Source organism: Oncorhynchus nerka, linkage group LG20 (genome assembly GCF_034236695.1).
Source record: "Oncorhynchus nerka isolate Pitt River linkage group LG20, Oner_Uvic_2.0, whole genome shotgun sequence".
Taxonomy (NCBI): domain Eukaryota; kingdom Metazoa; phylum Chordata; class Actinopteri; order Salmoniformes; family Salmonidae; genus Oncorhynchus; species Oncorhynchus nerka.
Window position 1 is genome coordinate 66,730,668 of NC_088415.1, and position 18,787 is coordinate 66,749,454.

At 42.1% G+C, this 18,787-nt stretch overlaps 1 protein-coding gene across 2 annotated transcripts in view; it reads left to right on the forward strand.

Annotated features, from left to right (window-relative positions):
- LOC115102992 (adenylate cyclase type 1-like) overlaps positions 1-18,787 on the forward strand; it is a 60,500-nt gene that overhangs the window by 25,027 nt on the left and 16,686 nt on the right. For both annotated transcript variants that reach the window (XM_029623511.2, XM_029623512.2), the window contains exons 5-7: positions 4,365-4,492; positions 8,572-8,730; positions 8,891-9,032. In XM_029623511.2, the coding sequence (XP_029479371.1) occupies positions 4,365-4,492; positions 8,572-8,730; positions 8,891-9,032 (429 nt within the window). The remainder of the gene's footprint in view (positions 1-4,364; positions 4,493-8,571; positions 8,731-8,890; positions 9,033-18,787) is intronic.

An 18,787-nucleotide genomic window follows, 5' to 3' on the forward strand; every position in this document is an offset into this window, starting at 1 on the left:
GAATCTTTTGGGTGAGACGCTACAAGCTTGGTACACCTGTATTTGGGAACTTTCTCCCATTCTTCTCTGCAGATCCTTTCAAACTCTGTCAGGTTGGATTGGGAGCGTCGCTGCACAGCTATTTTCAGGTCTCTCCAGAGATGTGCTATCAGATTCAAGTCCAGGCTCTGGCTGGGCCTCTCAAGGAAACTTGTCCCGAAGCCACGCCTGCGTTGTCTTGGCTGTGTGCTTAAGGTCGTTGTCCTGTTGGAAGGTGAAACTTCGCCCCAGTCTGAGTTCCTGAGCACTCTGGAGCAGGTTTTCATCAAGGATCTCTCTGTACTTTGCTCTGTTAATCTTTACTTCAATCCTGACTCGTCTCTCAGCCCATGCCACTGAAAAACATCCCCACAGCATGATGCTGCTACCACCATGTTTCACAGTTGGGATGGTGCCAGGTTTCCTCCAGACGTGACTCTTGGCATTGAGGCCAAATAGTTAAATCTTGGTTTCATCAGACCTGAGAGTCTTGTTTCTCATGGTCTGAGAGTTCTTTAGGTGCTTTTAGGCAGACTCCAAGCTGGCTGTCATGTGCCTTTTACTGTGGAGTGGCAACCATAAAGGCCTGATTGGTGGAGTACTGCAGAGTTTGTTGGCCTACTGGACGGTTCTCCCATCTCCACAGAGGAACTCTGGAGCTTTTGAGGTGCTCCAAAAATATCTCTCCCCATCAACGTCATTAACTAGATGCTTTGTGAAAGACATCAGAATCAAAGAGAAATGAGTGTCCTCAATCAGGATCAAAATCAAATCAAATCAAATCAAATGTTATTTGTCACATACACATGGTTAGCAGATGTTAATGCGAGTGTAGCGAAATGCTTGTGCTTCTAGTTCCGACAATGCAGTGATAACCAACAAGTAATCTAACTAACAATTCCAAAACTACTGTCTTATACACAGTGTAAGGGGATAAAGAATATGTACATAAGGATATATGAATGAGTGATGGTACAGAGCAGCATACAGTAGATGGTATCGAGTACAGTATATACATATGAGATGAGAATGTAAACAAAGTGGCATAGTTAAAGTGGCTAGTGATACATGTATTACATAAGGATGCAGTAAGGGGAGAGTGTGGGGAGCAGAGACCTGAGATAGACATACATCTCCCAGAGTTTCTCAAAGAGTTTCTCCCATTCTCCACAGAGGAACTCTGGAGCTCTGTCATAGTGACCATCGGGTTCTTGGTCACCTCCCTGACCAAGACCCTTGGCCCCCGATTGCTCAGTTTGGCCGGGTGGCCAGCTCTAGGAAGTGTCTTGGAGATTTCAAACTTCTTCAATTTAAGAATGATGGAGGCCATTGTGTTCTTGGGGCATTCAATGCTGCAGAAATATTTTGGTACCCTTCCCCAGATCTGTGCCTCGACACAATCCTGTCTCGGAACTCTACGGACAATTCCTTCGACCTCATGGTTTGGTTTGACATGCACTGTCAACTGAGGGACCTTTATGTAGACAGATGTGTGCCTTTCCAAATCATATCCAATCAGTTGAATTTACCACAGGTGGACTCCAATCACATTGTAGAAACATCTCAAGGATTATCAATGGAAACAGGATGCATCTGAGCTCAGTTTCGAGTCTCATAGCAAAGGGCCTGAATACTTATGTAAATAAGTATATTTTTTCTTAAACCCAGTTTTTGCTTTGTCATTATGGGGTTTAGTTCGTAGATATGAAATAATTTAATCAATTTTTCAAAAAGGCTGTAATGTAACAAAATGTGGAAAAAGTGAAGGGGTCTGAATACTTTCCGGATGCACTATACATATCAATGTTAATCAATGTTAAACATGAAAATATACCAGAACAAGTGATCTAATTCTCCACTAGACAGGATTCCCTGGCAAGGTGTTGAACAACACTTCATTTAAACCTCTTAAGGATCCGGCCCTTTTTTCAATTTTCGCCTAAAATGACATACCCAAATCTAACTGCCTGTAGCAAGGATATGCACATTTGAAAGGAAACACTTTGACATTTGTGGAAATGTTAAATGAATGTTGGAGAATATAACACATTAGATCTGGTAAAAGGTAACACTACTGTATATTTTTTTTTGTACCATCATCTTTGAAATGCAAAATGACATATTATTCCAGCCCATGCGCAATTTAGATTTTGGCCACTAGATGGCATCAGTGTATGTGCAAAGTTTTAGACTGATCCAATGAACCATTGCATTTCTGTTCAAAATGTTGTGTCAAGACTGCCCAAATGTGCCTAATTGGTTTATTAATACATTTAAGTTCATAACTGTGCACTCTTCTCAAAAAAGAGCATGGTCTTTTTTCACTGTAATAGCTATTAAATTGGACAGTGCAGTTAGATTAACAAGAATTTAAGCTTTCTGCAATATCAGATATGTCTGTGTCCTGGGAAATTGTGTTGTTACTTACAACCTCATGCTAACCTCATGCTAATCACATTAGCCTACATCCCGCGGGGGACCCACCGATCCTGTAGAAGTTTTAAGTGGTGTTACCACACACCATATAATGTTTCAAAACATCTCAGGATGATGTGTTTTAATACTCCAGAAAAGTTAAGGTTTCGACTCCTTCGCGTTGGTGGACGCTCAGTTGCCACTAGTTTTGCTGTTACAAAGCAGTTCATTTTTATCAGTGTAAGACGAACCAGAGTTGTCCCCTTTAATATTGTTGTCATTCACCATGGCATTTAAGCTCATATCAAAAGACAGAATTTCCTTTCAAATTATTATAATACATATTTTTAATTTAAGACTATCTTTATCAATATATATCTGACTTGAAAGAAATATGCCCTCAGTACTACTGAGCAATAACAACGCGAGTGTAGCCTGTATGTAACATAATGTGAAGGAAACTCTATTTTATGCTGCTAACAAGCTCTCTCAACACCAATGGACTTGCACGTTAAAATAGAGCATCTATTCCGCACACCGCGTAGCTATGAGTCTTTCAGTTCACATGTTTTGCTCAGCCCAAGATCACATCTCTTCCATGAAGTAACAATGGGAGCCCGGGTGATGTTATCACCTGCTAGGAGCTCAGCCCACCAACCCATAGCTCACTGTGAACTCTGTGGCTCACTGATCCCTAAGGATGGGTTACAAATTCCAATTCAAAGCTCCTTTCATCCCAGAGCAGAGCTTCACATCACGCCAGGCAGCGTTGCTCCACGTCGTGGACGTTCACACTTATTTATTGTTGTTGTGTTTTGTATGTTTATTTGATAGAGAGAGAGAGAGCTGAAAGAGCAGTGGGCTTGGATTTGGACCTCGGCTGGCAGTGGTACACACGCTCCACAGGAAGCGGCTTAGACAGCTATACCACCCCGGGCCACACATCTACTCTCTTCTACAACACTGACCCGATGATATGATGGAGTGGGGACCGTTATGCTTCTGCACTCAGACTCATTTCCTTTTTAAAGTTGGATTTGTACTGTACAGTACCTCTTGCAAAGTTCACATTAGTGTGTACAGCTGTAGCCTGTGGTAGCCTATAGGATGTATGTGTAACTGGTGTGAAATGGCTAGCGAATTAGCGGTGCGTGCTAGTAGCGGTTCAATCGGTGACTTCACTCGTTCTGGGAGCTTTAAGGAGTTGTGTCCCTTGCTTTGCAAGTTTTGTGACTTTAGTGGAGCGATAGGCAACGCTGCTTCGTGGGAGGCAGTTGCTGATGTGTTCAGAGGGTCCCTGGTTCAAGCCCAGGTTGGGGCAAGGAGAGGGATGGAAGCAAAACTGTTACATACATACATATGTTATAGAGAATTTGTACATTACTGCATGTATGAATGCACAAGCCCTAATTCAGATGGGTGGAGTTTCTTGATGTTAAAATACACTATGTTCCCTGAATGGTTTAGGCGAATGGATATTGGATAGAGAGGGTTTGAATACGAGGTAGAAAGCAGAAGGGAATCTTGTCAGTAATCCCTCGCTGCAATCTAACATCGTAGGTCTGACCTACTGCTCTGAATATTGGAAAGTGTATGTGATATTTATGTGTAAATACACTCCCCTACGTATTTATTTGGACAGTGAAGCTAAAGCTTTTTTATTTGGCTCTATACTTCAGCATTTGGGATTTGAAATTGAATGTTTTTTTTTACGAGGCCACAGTACAGAATGTCACCTTTTTATTTGAGGGTGTTTTCATACATATCTGTTTAACCGTTTAGAAATGAATGCACTTTGTGTCTAGTCCCCCCACACTGTCTGTGTCAGTCTGTCTCAAATATTGCTCTGAATATCAGAAAGCTCTCTCTATCTCTCTCTCTCTCTCTCTCCACCCCCCCCCCCCCCCACCCTCTCTCTCTCTGATTGACAGGAGAACCATTGTAGGCGTATAAAGATCCTGGGAGACTGTTACTACTGTGTGTCAGGTCTGACCCAGCCCAAGACTGACCATGCCCACTGCTGTGTGGAGATGGGCCTGGACATGATTGACACCATCACGTGAGTCTATAGGTTTATGGTGGACACTCACTCTCTCACTAATCTTTGCTAGCTCCTTGGCCATTTGTCTCTCCACCCCGTCCTGTTCTGGGCCAGGTCCCGGACTGATGTGGTGTTATGTTCCAGTTTGTGTCATCCATGATAAACATGTCACTCGTATATGGTCCTGGTCGCCTGATACACCACACGAGTCATCGCGATGTTAGGGTCAGTGTCGACACCTGTTGATTTGTGATGGACACCACATCACATTTATCGCTGTATCAAATCCAATTTGATTTGTCACATGCGCAGAATACAACGGGCGTAGTAGACCTTACCGTGAAATGCTTAACCAACAATACAGTTTTAAGAAAATAGAGTTCAGAAAATATTTACTAAATAAACTAAAATAAAAAAAAATTAATAACGCAATAAAAGACCAGCAATGAGGCTACAGTATATACAGGGGGTACCGAATCAATGTGCGGAATGTATAGGTTAGTCAAAGTCATTTTTACATGTAGGTAAGGGTAAAATGACTATGCACAGATAATCAACAGTGAGTTTAGCTAGGCAGCAGGCAGCCGGAATGAGCCTGCTGAATGCTGAATCATTTGGTTTGACCAGGGATAAGAGTGAGACTGAGGACTGGGGATATTGATATTCTCAATTCTTCTAAACCCCTGGTGTACAAGTCCAGGCTGAAGGATTCTATGAATACATGACAACACCGCAGATAGATGGGGTTGAGAGGGAATGGAAATGCATTTGGATGCTTCCTATTGAAGCTTGAAAGTGTTTGACTCTTTTGCATGTCCTGCACAATCTGGAGAAAGGAGGAGGAGCGCAACACTTCAATGAGCCTTACCCCGTTCTGTGATAAATACATGGCCGTTGGCTTGGTGTTATTTCGCTCCATATGCCATATAGGGGTTGTACATAACAGACACCCATATACGTAGTGTTTTTTAAGAATGACAGATATAGGGCTACAATGCACAATAAAAACACCTTATGTTAGCGGTGGATTCATATTCATATTGATGACAAGCGTAGCATTTTGCCCTGTTTATTGAGTGTCTAGACTCTAGATAATGATCTTAAACCTCACTTTGCTCCCTCGTTGCGGGTTGAATTTTCCTCTGTCTGTACTCTCACATTCTCTTTAACTTGACTTTCCTAACAGACAGGAGTAGAGAAAAAACTGTTTAGAATCTGAAGTAGCTACCATTTTTTTCCTTCTGGCTTATCTCTCCAGAACAGGTGTATTTTTTCTTCCAGACAGAGGGGGAGAGGATGGGAGGCTGGGAGGGAGGTTAGAACGCAGTGCTGCCTGGCCTATCTGTACTATAATGTGAAGAGGGGCAGCACCGTTTATCATAGCAGAATAAAATGTGTGGAGGCAAGAAATGATTTGCATACAGTAATGCTAGAGTGGACACACTAAGGTTGCAAATGGAGGGTATATTACTGGTAACTTTCAAAGTTTACCAGTAAACTGACAGAATTTTGGTAACTTTCAAGGATTTTGTGGAATTTTATCACATGACGTCTAGTGGCCTTTTTGGGTACTTCAGATTATCACAGGTGCCTGTAATTATCTCTGATACTAAATATAAACCATCAATTTAGTAAATACAATTAGTGTTTAAAGGGTCAATCTTCAGTTGCTACATACATTTTTGGACTTATAAATTAATGATATGTACCTATCGGTTCTTGAAGAATATAATTTATAAATGCCTCATGAGCTTATTTCAACTGTCGTACCCCATCAGAACCCAAAATGTAAGCTTTTTTACCTCAATGTTTGTGAACAAGGTAAATGTAAACAAACAATATATGTGGTGCCTTCAGAAAGTATTCACACCCCTTGACTTTTTCCACATTTTGTTGTGTTACAGCCTGAATTTAGATTTTGTGTCACTGATCTACACACAATACCACATCATGTCAAAGAGGAATTCTGTTTGTAGAAAATATTGAAAAGATGAAATGTCTTGAATCAATAAGTATTCAACCCCTTTGTTATGGCAAGCCTAAATAAGTTCAGGAGTACAAATGTGCTTAACAAATCCCATCATTCCGTGTTCAATAATAGTGGTTAACATGATTTTTTAATGACTACCCCATCTCTATACCCCACACATACAATTATCTGTAAGGTCTCTCAATCTAGTAATGATTTTCAAGCACAGATTCAACCACAAAGACCAGGGAGGTTTTTCAATGCCTTGCAAAGAAGGGCATCGATTGGTAGCTGTGTAAACTGAGCAGGAAACTGCTCAGGGATTTCACCATTAAGCCAATGGTGATTTTAAAATAGTTGTAGTTTAATGGCTGTGATAGGAGAAAACTGAGGATGGATCAACAACATTGTAGTTACTCCACAATACTCACATAAATGAAGAGAAGGAAGCCTGTACAGAATAAAAAATATTACAAAACATGCATCCTGTTTGCAACAAGGCACTTGAATAATACTGCAACAAATGTGGCAAAGAAATACACTTTTTGTCCTGATACAAAGAGGTATATTTGGGGCAAATCTAACACAACACATCACTGAGTACCGTTCTTCATATTTTCAAGCATGGTGCTGGCTGCATCATGTTATGGTTATGCTTGTAATTGGCAAGTTTTGTTGTTGATAAAAACCAACAGAATACAGTTATAACCATATTCAAAATCCCAGAGGAAAACCTGCTTCAGTCTCCTTTCCACCAGACACTGGGAGATTAACTCACCTTTCAGCAGAACAATAGCCTAAAACACAAGGCTAAATCGACACCTGCAGTTGCTTACCAAGACGACATTGAATGTTCCTGGGTGGCCTAGTTACCGTTTTGACTTAAATCGGCTTGGAGATCTATGGCAAGAATTGAAAATGACTGGCTAGGAATGATCAATTTTAAAAAGATGAATAGGCAAATATTGTACAATCCAGGTGTGCAAAGCTCTTAGAGACTTACCCAGAAAGACTCACAGCTGTAATCAGCTCAGCGCCAATGGTGCTTCTACAAAGTGTTGAATCAGGGGTGTCAATACTCATGTAAATTAGATATTTCTGTATTTCATTTTCAATAAATTAGCAACATTTTCTAAAAACATTAGTTAAATTTGTCATTATTGGGGTATTGTGTGTAGGAGGGTTAGACATTTTTTTATTTAATCAATTTTGAAATCACGCTGTAACACGACGAAATGTGGGAGAAGTCCATTTTTTTGCAAGGCATTGTAGCCTCAAAACATGGTTAAAATCATCATTTCCATATCTGGATGGCCAGTCCTTGCATCATAGCTTTGTCTATGAATTTGAGAGTGGTTACATCTCAATTATTATCTCCATTATTATCCATTATTGTTTGCTTTTATATGAGGGTTTAAGCATTAAGTATCTTCTTCTTCTTTTTTTACACACTTGTATTTATATTACTGTGTCAAATAGTCTTTGTTGTAAGTGTTTTGGCACCAAACTGGTGGCAGTTGTGAAAAAAGCCAATTGTTGGAAGAGAAAATAATGGCATATTTGGTTAGATGCTTTTTTCATTATATGGTCTATTTTCACTTAAACCATATACAGTGGGGCAAAAAAGTATTTAGTTAGCCACCAATTGCGCAAGTTCCTCCACTTAAAAAGATGAGAGAGGCCTGTAATTTTTCCACCATAATTTGCAAATAAATTCATTAAAAATCCTACAATGTGATTTCTTCTCCTTTTTTCTGTCATAGTTGAAGTGTACCTATGATGAAAATTACAGGCCTCTCTCATCTTTTTAAGTGGGAGAACTTGCACAATTGGTATCTGACTAAATACTTTTTTGCCCCACTGTATATGGTCTATCCACTAGAATGTAATGGACAATATGGACATAGATACAACAAATGAAAGCTGTATATGAATACATTTTTTAAAAAGTTATTAAAGTATAAACTACCAAAGTTACCATAGATTGCAGTAGGAAAATCAGATAACTTTTGTTAACAGTAGTTTTGCAACCATAGTATGCACACACACACACAAACTCTACCCCACAATCACACGCGCGTAGTGTCAATGATATAATATTGTAATTACCCTTCTCATGCTCTTGCAGATCAGTAGCGGAGGCCACGGAGGTGAATCTGAACATGCGTGTGGGTCTCCACACGGGCCGGGTGTTGTGTGGGGTCCTGGGACTGAGGAAGTGGCAGTATGACGTGTGGTCCAACGACGTCACACTGGCCAACGTGATGGAGGCAGGGGGACTGCCTGGGTTAGTACCAGTTATCACCATGCCATTTGCTTTCACAGTACCCATCCTGACACACAACACAGCCTCTGGAACAATTAGTGGTTAAGTACCTTGCTTGAAGGCACAACGGCGGTAGGCAGCACCACATGATGCTGACTCTGTGTTTCTCCTTCTCCACCAGGAAGGTCCACATCACCAAGGCGACCCTGGACTCCCTGAATGGAGACTATGAGGTAGAACCTGGCAACGGCCACGAGAGAAACGCCTTCCTCCTCAAACACCAGATTGAGACCTTCTTCATTGTACCATCTCACCGACGGAAGGTCAGGGCTGCGTGTTTGTGGATGTGTGCGTACTTGTGTGCAAGCATGTATGTTTGTGTGTGTGTGTGCGTGTGCGTGCATGTGTGTGTAAAATATGGCAAATATTCTGCATTAGAGAGGATGATTGAGAGTTTTTGCATGTGTGTACAGTATATATGTGTACCCTGCTGGGAAAAAAACAGCATAGACATGGTGCCCTTCGTTGTGTTTTTGCTGGTGACCAGCCTTCGTTGTGTTTTCGCTGGTGACCAGCCTTCGCTTGGTTTTGAAAACTGCTGACCAATGATTTCTAATTCCTATATCCAACAATTGGAAGTTATATTCACCGACAATTCAGAATTACTGCCAGGGTTTGAAAGATGAATGAATTATACTACTTTAAACCATCTAAACTGAAACAATGATTTCAGTAACGGGTGCAATAAGTCCAACTAACATATTGGATTAGTTTAAATGTGTTACTTTTTTCCAGACCTCAAGAATTGTCTTCTGATGTGATTTAAGCGTTGACATGCACTCAGAACATGCATTTGTTGTTTGTCTATTACTAATTGTAATATTTATATTGAATAAAAAATTCTAAACCAAGAAAAATAAAACAGAGAAAATACATTTTCTGGGGCCCCATTAGAGTTGCTTATTAACCATCATGTTATCAGTTATATTAACAGAAAACACATATCTTGTACACCGAGGATCTGGGGAAGAGTTGCAGGGTAGATGATAGGGAAGAATGTGCCTATATAAGTCAAACTAACTTGTAGATGATTGTTGACACATCAACCAGGATCAAAGGGCAGGGCAATTTGTGACTTGTTTTGGTAATCAGTGGTTGTTTTGGAGGGGGAGTGGTTTCTCCTCTCCTAGGCAATCAGCAATTAGTACAGGGAGGTGTGCTCTTCACCTCTGCTAGGCAACTAGCAATTAGTGTTAGTACTTCAGTCTCCCCTGTTTTCTCAATGGCGGTTCTAAGCGGTGGTTGTGTCAGTAAGGCCGTCACCGAAATGAAGACGTTTCTTAGCGGAACGAAAGAGCGAAGGCTCCACACTGCTCTCACTTGAGTATCTTACCTAGTTATTTTTTTCCTGATCATCTCATTTTGCTCTTTTGTAACTGTGTGTGTTTTTTCTACCTGTTCACTCCTCTTCCTGTAGGCTTTACAGATGCTCCCCACTCCTTGGCTGCAACCCTTCTAGTTTAGTGTACCCTGCAAGCACAACTCATGTGGAATTCTGGGTCTCCGGCGGTGTTTGGAATTGCTGATCTGCGGTTAAGAACGTTGAGTTCATTTCAGCCTATGCTGCCCTTCAGTCCCTTTACTTTTTGTCCCTGACGGAGACACGGATCACCCCAGAGAACACTGTTACTCCAGCTGCTCTCTTCATCTGACTACGTTTTCTCTCATAGTCCGAGAGCATCTGGTCGTCGCGGTTGTGGCACAAGGCTACTCATTTCTCCTAACTGGAGATTCTCTTTTCTCCCTCTCACCTGTCCATCTGTTCATTTGAATTCCATGCTGTCCCTTGTCTCCACTCAAGCTGAACACAATTGTCATCTATCCCCCATCAGTTAGCCTTGGAGATTTCCTCAATGGGCTTGACACCTTGATAAGCTCATTTCCTGATGATGGCTCTTTGTACTTGGTGACTTCAACTTCCCGATGACTGCCTTCGACTAATTTATTTTCCCTCCTTGCCTCTTTTGACCTCTCCCTTTCCCAAGCACCTCCCACTCATAAGGCAGGCAGTACGCTTGACTTCCTCTTTCCTAGCGCTTGTTTGCCTACTAATTTCACTGCAACCCCCCTCCAGGTCTCTGATCACTACTTTGTTTCCTTTTCTGTCTCCCTTTCCTCCAACCCTCCTCCAACCCTAGCCCCTAAGATGGTCATATGCCTTTGCAATCTTCACCCTCTCTCCCACTACTCTCCTCTTCTATTCTATCATCTCTCCCATCTGATAAATCATTCTCTCTCCTGATTCTGCCTATTCGACCCAACTCTCCTCACTTTCCGCATCATTTGACTCCTCACACTGTTCCCTTTCCTCCTGGCTGACTCGGCCCTCCCCTCCTGCTCCGTGGCTGAGTGATTCATTAAAAGCTTACAGAACAGGGCTGCAAGCAGCTGAGCGAAAATGGAGGAAAACTAAACTTCTGTAGGACATATCATCCTTTCACTCCCTCCTCTCTACCTTCTCTTCCTCGGTATCTGCTGCTAAAGCCACTTTATATCACTACATTTCAATCTTCCGCCTCTAATCCTAGGAAATGCTTTTCTAACTTCTCCCTCCTACCTCTCTGCGGACTACTTTGTCAACCACTATGAAAAGAAGGTTGACGACATCCTCTACTCATTCACTCAGCCTAATGAGTCCACTGGTCCCACTCACACTGGTCCCACTCACCCCCCCCCCCCCCCCCCCCCAGATCAAGTCCTGCGACTAGTGAGGTCTGGCAGCCCGACAACCTGCCTGCTCAACCTCATCCCCTTCTCCTTCATCCCTGACCACTGGCTGTGTCCCCACTGACTTCAAAATGGCCCGAGATGGTCCCCTCCACTAGAAACCAAGACTCGACTCATCTGACGTCAAAACTATAGACCTGTGTCCCTGTATTTTCTCGAGTGTACGTACTGTCTCTGATCAACTCTCTCGTTATGTCTCTCAGGACGAACCAGTCAGGCTTCAAGACAGGTCACTCAACCTAGACTGCTTTTCTCTGTCACTGAGGCTCTCTGCACTGCCAAAGCTGACTCTCTCTCCTCTGTTCTCATCCTCCTAGATCTATCCGCTGCCTTCAACACCATGAGCCATCAGACCCTCCTCTGGGAGTCTCAGGCTCTGCACACTTTTGGATTGCATCCTACCTGGCAGGCAGCTTCTACCAGTTGACATGGAGAGGATCTGTGTCTGCACCACATACTCTCACTACTGGTGTCCCCTAGGGCTCGGTGCTAGGCCATCTCCTCTTCTGTCTATACACCAAGTCACTCAGCTTCGTCATCTCCTATCATTGCTATGCGGATGACACTTAACTACCCCCTTTTCTGACACCCAGGTGGTGACACACATCCCTGCATGCCTGGCAGATATCTCAGCTTGGATATAGGCCTACTACCTCAAGCTCAACCTCAACAAGATTGAGCTGCTCTTCCTCCCGGGGTATGCCTGTCCGCTCAAAGACCTCTCCATCACGGTTGATAACTCCAGTGTTGCCTGCCTAGATTGAAAAGAACCTTGGCATGACAATGCAAACATCAAAGCAGTGACTCGCTCCTGCAGGTTCATGCGCTACAATATCTGTAAAGTACGACCCTACCTCACACAGGAAGCGGCGCAGGTCCTAATCCAGGCACTTTTTCCACTCAATATTTTGAATATAAGGTCCAATCATCAATGCGCTTTGAAATATAGGTGGGGGCAATGTACCAGTGGGGTAGTCTAATTAGCATATTTGGTGGCATGATCCAAAAATGTGTATTTGTACCAACTCTCAGTGGAAGTGGTTGATGGCTATTTTGTCAAAGGTTGAGCACCTCTTAACACGGTCAGTTCTGCAATCTTTGTAAGGGCATATGAGCTGCACTGTTAAGAGGTTACTGTGCATTTATTAGTACCTTAATGGAAGTTAGTTGCTGTGAATTTTGCTTGACCTAATTGGCAACCAGCTGTAAAAATCAGTCATGTAAGAGCCAGTAACCGCAAGCAACTCACTGGCAGTAGCTCACTGTATCTTCATTGAACTTTTCTGATAGCTTATAACAACTACTAAGCTTTCTTTGTGGTGAGCACACTTGGGCTCCAGCCTCACCTGGCCTCAATCTCTTGGTTGGCAACTAACTGATCTTTCTGTCAGGTCAGTGTACGTGACAGACATCAGCCACAGTCAGTTATTGGGAATTTTACAATATCTACTCGCAGCAAGCTGACAGTAAATGATTGAAAATTGAACATGACCTCCCCGATGACCAACTACCTTTAAAGTAACTGGAAAATCCACAGTAACATCTTAACAGTGCAGCTCTTGATTGTAGAATTTGGAGTGGAAAAATGAGATGCTCAACATAACAATGAAACCACTTAAACTAGTACAACACTTCCACTAGTTGTTGGCACATATACAACATATTTTAAACCATGTGCCCAAATATGCTAATGAGCCCACGCCAGCACATTGCCCCCTAATGGCCTTCACAGGAAGGCCAAAAAGAATATCACGGACATCAACCACCCGAGCCACGGCCTGTTCACCCCGCTGTCAGCAGGCGAGGTCAGTAGAGGTCCATCAAAGCAGACCGAGAGACTGAAACCGCTTCTATCAGACTGTTAAATAGCATTCACTAGTCGGCTTCCACCCGATTACTCAACCCTGCACATTAGAGGCTGCTGCCTTTTATATAAACTCAGCAAAAAAAAGAAACATCCCTTTTTCAGGACCCTGTCTTTCAAAGATAATTCGTAAAAATTAAACACTGTTTCCCATGCTTGTTCAATGAACCATAAACAATTAATGAACATGCGCCTGTGGAACGGTCATGAAGACACTAACAGCTTACAGACGGTGGGCAATTAAGGTCACAGTTATGAAAACAGGACACCAAGAGGCCTTTCTACTGGCTCTGATAAACAACAAAAGAAAGATGCCCAGGGTCCCTACTCATCTGCGTGAACGTGCCTTAGGCATGATGCAAGGAGGCATGAGGACTGCAGATGTAGCCAGGGAAATAAATTGCAATGTCCGTACTGTGAGATGCCTAAGACAGTGCTGCAGGGAGACTGGATGGACAGCTGATCGTCATCACTGTGGCAGACCACGTGTAACAACACCTGCACAGGATCGGCACATCCGAACATCACACCTGCGGGACAGGTACAGGATGGCAACAACAACTGCCCGAGTAACACCAGGAATGCACAATCCCTCCATCAGTGCTCAGACTTTCTGCAATAGGCTGAGAGAGGCTGAACTGAGGGCTTGTAGGCCTGTTGTATGGCAGATTCTCACCAGACATCACCGGCAACAACATTGCTTATGGGCACAAACCCACTGTTGCTGGACCAGACAGGACTGGCAAAAAGTGCTCTTCACTGACGAGTCGTGGTTTTGTCTCACCAGGGGTGATGGTTGGATTCGTGTTTATCGTCGAAGGAATGAGCGTTACACCGAGGGCTGTACTCTGGAGCGGGATCAATGTGGAGGTGGAGGGTCTGTCATGGTCTGTGTGTCACAGCATCATTGGACTGAGCTTGTTGTCATTGCAGGCAATATCAACACTGTGAGTTACAGGGAAGACATCCTCCTCCCTCATGTGGTATCCTTCCTGCAGGCTCATCCTGACATGACCCTCCAGCATGACAATGCCACCAGCCATACTGCTCGTTCTGTGCGTGATTTCCTGCAAGACAGGAATGTCAGTGTTCTGCCATGGCCAGCGAAGAGCTCAATCCCATTGCTCAATCCCATTGAGCACGTCTGGGACTTGTTGGATCAGAGGGTGAGGGCTAGGCCCATTCCCCCCAGAAATGTCTGTGAACTTGCAGGTGTCTTGGTGGAAGAGGGGGTAACATCTCACAGCAAGAACAGGCAAATCTGGTGCAGTCCATGAGGAGGAGATGCACTGCAGTACTTAATGCAGCTGGTGGCCAGACCAGATACTGACTGTTACTTTTGATTTTGACCCCCCCCCCCTTTGTTCAGGGACACATTATTCCATTTCTGTTCGTCACATGTCTGGAACTTGTTCACTTTGTCTCAGTTGTTTAAGTCTTGTTATGTTCATACAAATATTTATATTTACATGTTAAGTTTGCTGAAGATAAACGCCGTTGACAGTGAGAGTACGTTTCTTTTTTTTTGCTGAGTTTAAATAGACTTGGAATCACTGGCCACTTTAATAATGGAACATTAGTCACTACACCTGAAACTAGTCACTTTAGTGTTTACATACTGCTTTACTCATCTTATATGTATATTCTGTGTTCTATTCTACTGTATTTTAGTCAAATCCACTTCCGACATTGCTTGATCTAAAATTAGTATATTTCTTAATTCCATTCTTTTACTTTTAGATTTGTGTGTATTGTTGTGAATTGTTAAATACTCTTGCTCTGTTGGAGCTAGGAACACAAGCATTTCGCTACACCTGCCATAGCATCTGCTAAATATGGTCATGTGACCAATAACTTGATTTGACCTACATTTCAAAGTTCAGTGAAAGTAAGATAAAAAGAAACAAGTCATTTTACAACATGAGACCTTCATTTAACTGTAAAAATACTGTATTTGTACTGCAACTCAGTAGCTAGTAACTTACTGTGAAATTACAGGTCATTTTTAACAGCGTGTGTAATAAGCTCATCTGAAGTATCCTATAAGTATAACTGTAGAACCTGTCATTGGTTCTTGGAATTAGAGGGTTCCTCTACGACAGGGTTCTCCAACTGGCGGTCCGGGAGCCGGATTTTGCCTGTGGGTGACTTTATTTGGCCCCTCATGTTTTCTGAGCAAATTTTTTTGAATTACATTTTTTGATGGTTGGACATAAGAGACACCAGCAAAGCAGCTCCAACTGCTTTACATTTTGGAACGCTTTTCCAAAGTATTCCCACACATAATGGAGATATACAGTATGAGATCATATACAAATGTAAGCAAGGTTTGAAATTATTATGTTGTAGTCAAATATTATATCTGTTTCTTGCTGTCAATTTGCATTTGACAAATAATTTGTAATTATGTTCTGGATCACTGACCATCCGCTCCAAAAATAATCGTCCCATGGCTGAATCTAGTTGATGATCTCTGGCCTACAGGGACAAATTACAGAATGTCTATCAGTTCTAATCTTTTAACAATCTTTATGATACCCACAGAACCAGTTGCAGAGCAGGAAATTCAGGTTGTGGAAACCAAGAGGTTGAGTTCAAATCCCAAGTGAGGTTGACTCCCAAGTCATAAGATTTTGGTGGTCTCCAAAAACTACGCCCATAATTATTGTATTTCCCAGCATGCTCTATTTCAGTTAGATTTTTTGAATTGTTAATTTCAATATCTGTGTTTTTGCATGTACAGTTGAAGTCGGAGTTTACATACACTTAGGTTGGAGTCATTAAAACTCGTTTTTCAACCACCCCACAAATTTCATGTTAACAAACTATAGTTTTGGCAAGTCGGTCAGGACATCTACTTTGTGCATTACACAAGTAATTTTTTCAACAATTGTTTACAGACAGATTATTTCACTTATAACTCTGTATCACAATTCCAGTGGGTCAGAAGTTTACATACACTAAGTTGACTGTGCCTTTAAACAGCTTGGAAAATTCCAGAAAATTATGTCATGGCTTTAGAAGCTTCTGATAGGCGAATTGACAACATTTGAGTCAATTGGAGGTGTACCTGTGGATGTATTTCAAGGCCTACCTTCAAACTCAGTGCCTCTTTTCTTGACATCATGGGAAATTCAAAAGAAATCATCCAAGACCTCAGACAAAAAATTGTAGACCTCCACAAATCTGGTTCATCCTTGGGAGCAATTTTCAAACGCTGAAGGTACCACATTCATCTGTACAAACAATAGTATGCAAATGTTAACACCATGGGACCAAGCAGCCATCATACCGCTCAGGAAGGAGACGCGTTCTGTCTCCTAGAGATGAACGTACTTTGGTGCGAAAAGTGCAAATCAATCCCAGAACAACAGCCAAGGACCTTGTGAAGATGCTGGAGGAAACGGGTACAAAAGTATCTATATCCACAGTAAAACGAGTCCAATATCAACATAACCTGAAAGGCCGCTCAGCAAGGAAGAAGCCTTGATGTGGTCCTTGATCCTTGATGGTCCTTGATGTGAAAGAGATGTGTTTTCTGTTAATATGCCTGAAAAAAGAATGGTTAATAAACAACTCTAAAGGGGCCCCATAGAAGTAATTTTATCTTTCCTGGTTTTGTTTTTTAAATTCAATATTACAATTATTAATAGACAAACAACGGAAATTGATGTTCTGAGTCCATGTCAATGCTTAAATCACACCAGGAGACAATTCTTGAGGTCTGGGGGGGAGGGGGGAATAAATGTTTTAGGTGTTTGAGTGTAATTTCCCATTAATTGTACATCCAAAAAGAGAGGATGTGTGGTTTCTGCTGTTTGGCCTACTGCTGCAGCGCGTCATTGGCACGGTTTGCTAAACAATCCCCACTCAATTTATACAAATAAATAATCATGATGTGGTGTGGTCAGGTAAGCCTACTTTGCCGAAGGTTTTTGGGGGAAAGTCGTTTAACTACCCAAAAGACGGTTAACATTAGCAACACTAACTGTTTACATACAGAGTAGACACCAAACAGACAGAAGGGAAATATTGCTGGAATTTAATGGGCAGATATTATGTTGTATTTGTCCATTTAAATAGAATAGTGGCTAACCAGGGGGGGGATAATGTCAATGTGACTTTAATTGGATCGTAGCCGGAAGCTTTTCTGTTTATCACAGTTTGCGATGGAACACATGAACAAAAATTTAAACTCAACGTGTAAAATGTTGGTCTCATGTTTCATGAGCTGAAATCAAAGATCCCAGAAATGTTCCATACACACAAAAAGCGTATTTCTCTCATTTTGTGCACAAATTTGTTTACATCCTTGTTAGTGAGCATTTCTCCTTTGCCAAGACAAAAAAAGGCCACTCTAAAATGTGCAGTTTTGTCAAACAACACAATGCCTCAATTTCTGAAGGAGCTTTGAATTGGCATGCTGTCTGCAGGAATGTCACCAGAACATTTGCTGGAGAATTTAATGTTAATTTCTCTACCATATTCAATGTCTTTATAGAGAATTTGGCATTATGTCCAACTGGCCTCACAACCACAGACCATGCCAGCCCAGGACCTGGCCTAGGAACTGCCTGTTCAGGGGCAGAACAACAGATTTGTACCTTGTCAGCTCAGGGATTTGACCTTGCAACCTTTCGGTTACTAGTCCAATGCTCTAACCACTAGGCTACCCTGCCGCCCCAACAGATCAGGGCCTAATTTATTTATTTCAATTGACTGATTTCCTTATATGAACTCTAAATCTTTGAAATTGTTGCATGTTGCGTTCACATTTTTGTCCTGTATACTTTAAAAATCGATTGGTGAGTTACTCATACAGTAGGTTAGCTGCGAGCTACTCTAGACCCCTGAGTTAGACCATGCTGGTAAGACCAGCTTGACCAGCTAGACCATTCTTGTAAGGCCAGCTTGACTAGCGTCCGACCTGCACTGACCAGCATAGAACAGCATGAAATTTATGCTGATCTGTGCTGAAGTAACTTTGATATATAGTACTGGACATGACATTGGTCATACTGTATGTGGACAGATGTAGTTTGACTGCTAGAACGGACAGACAATACATTTTAAAGGAACTACCTGGTAAAATGTAGTCCAGATTTAAAAAAGACATAACCTCTCATTAACTTTCGTTTTAAACATAAGGTGAAACATTATCGATCTGAACTGAGCACTATTTTAGTCCTGTACTACTGTAGGCCTACATGTTCAATATGCTGTGTGTATTGTAGAAAGTGTTGGGTATGTTTTTCATTGAGTTGTCACGGTTGTTCAGATCCGATGGGTTCCCTTACAGTCTCCCTGATGTTTGGCCTCAGCTCTGACACTGTCTTGTCAACAGCCTGTGGCAGCAACACACAGACACACACACATACACACACACACACACCCACACACACACACACACACACACCCTGCCCCATC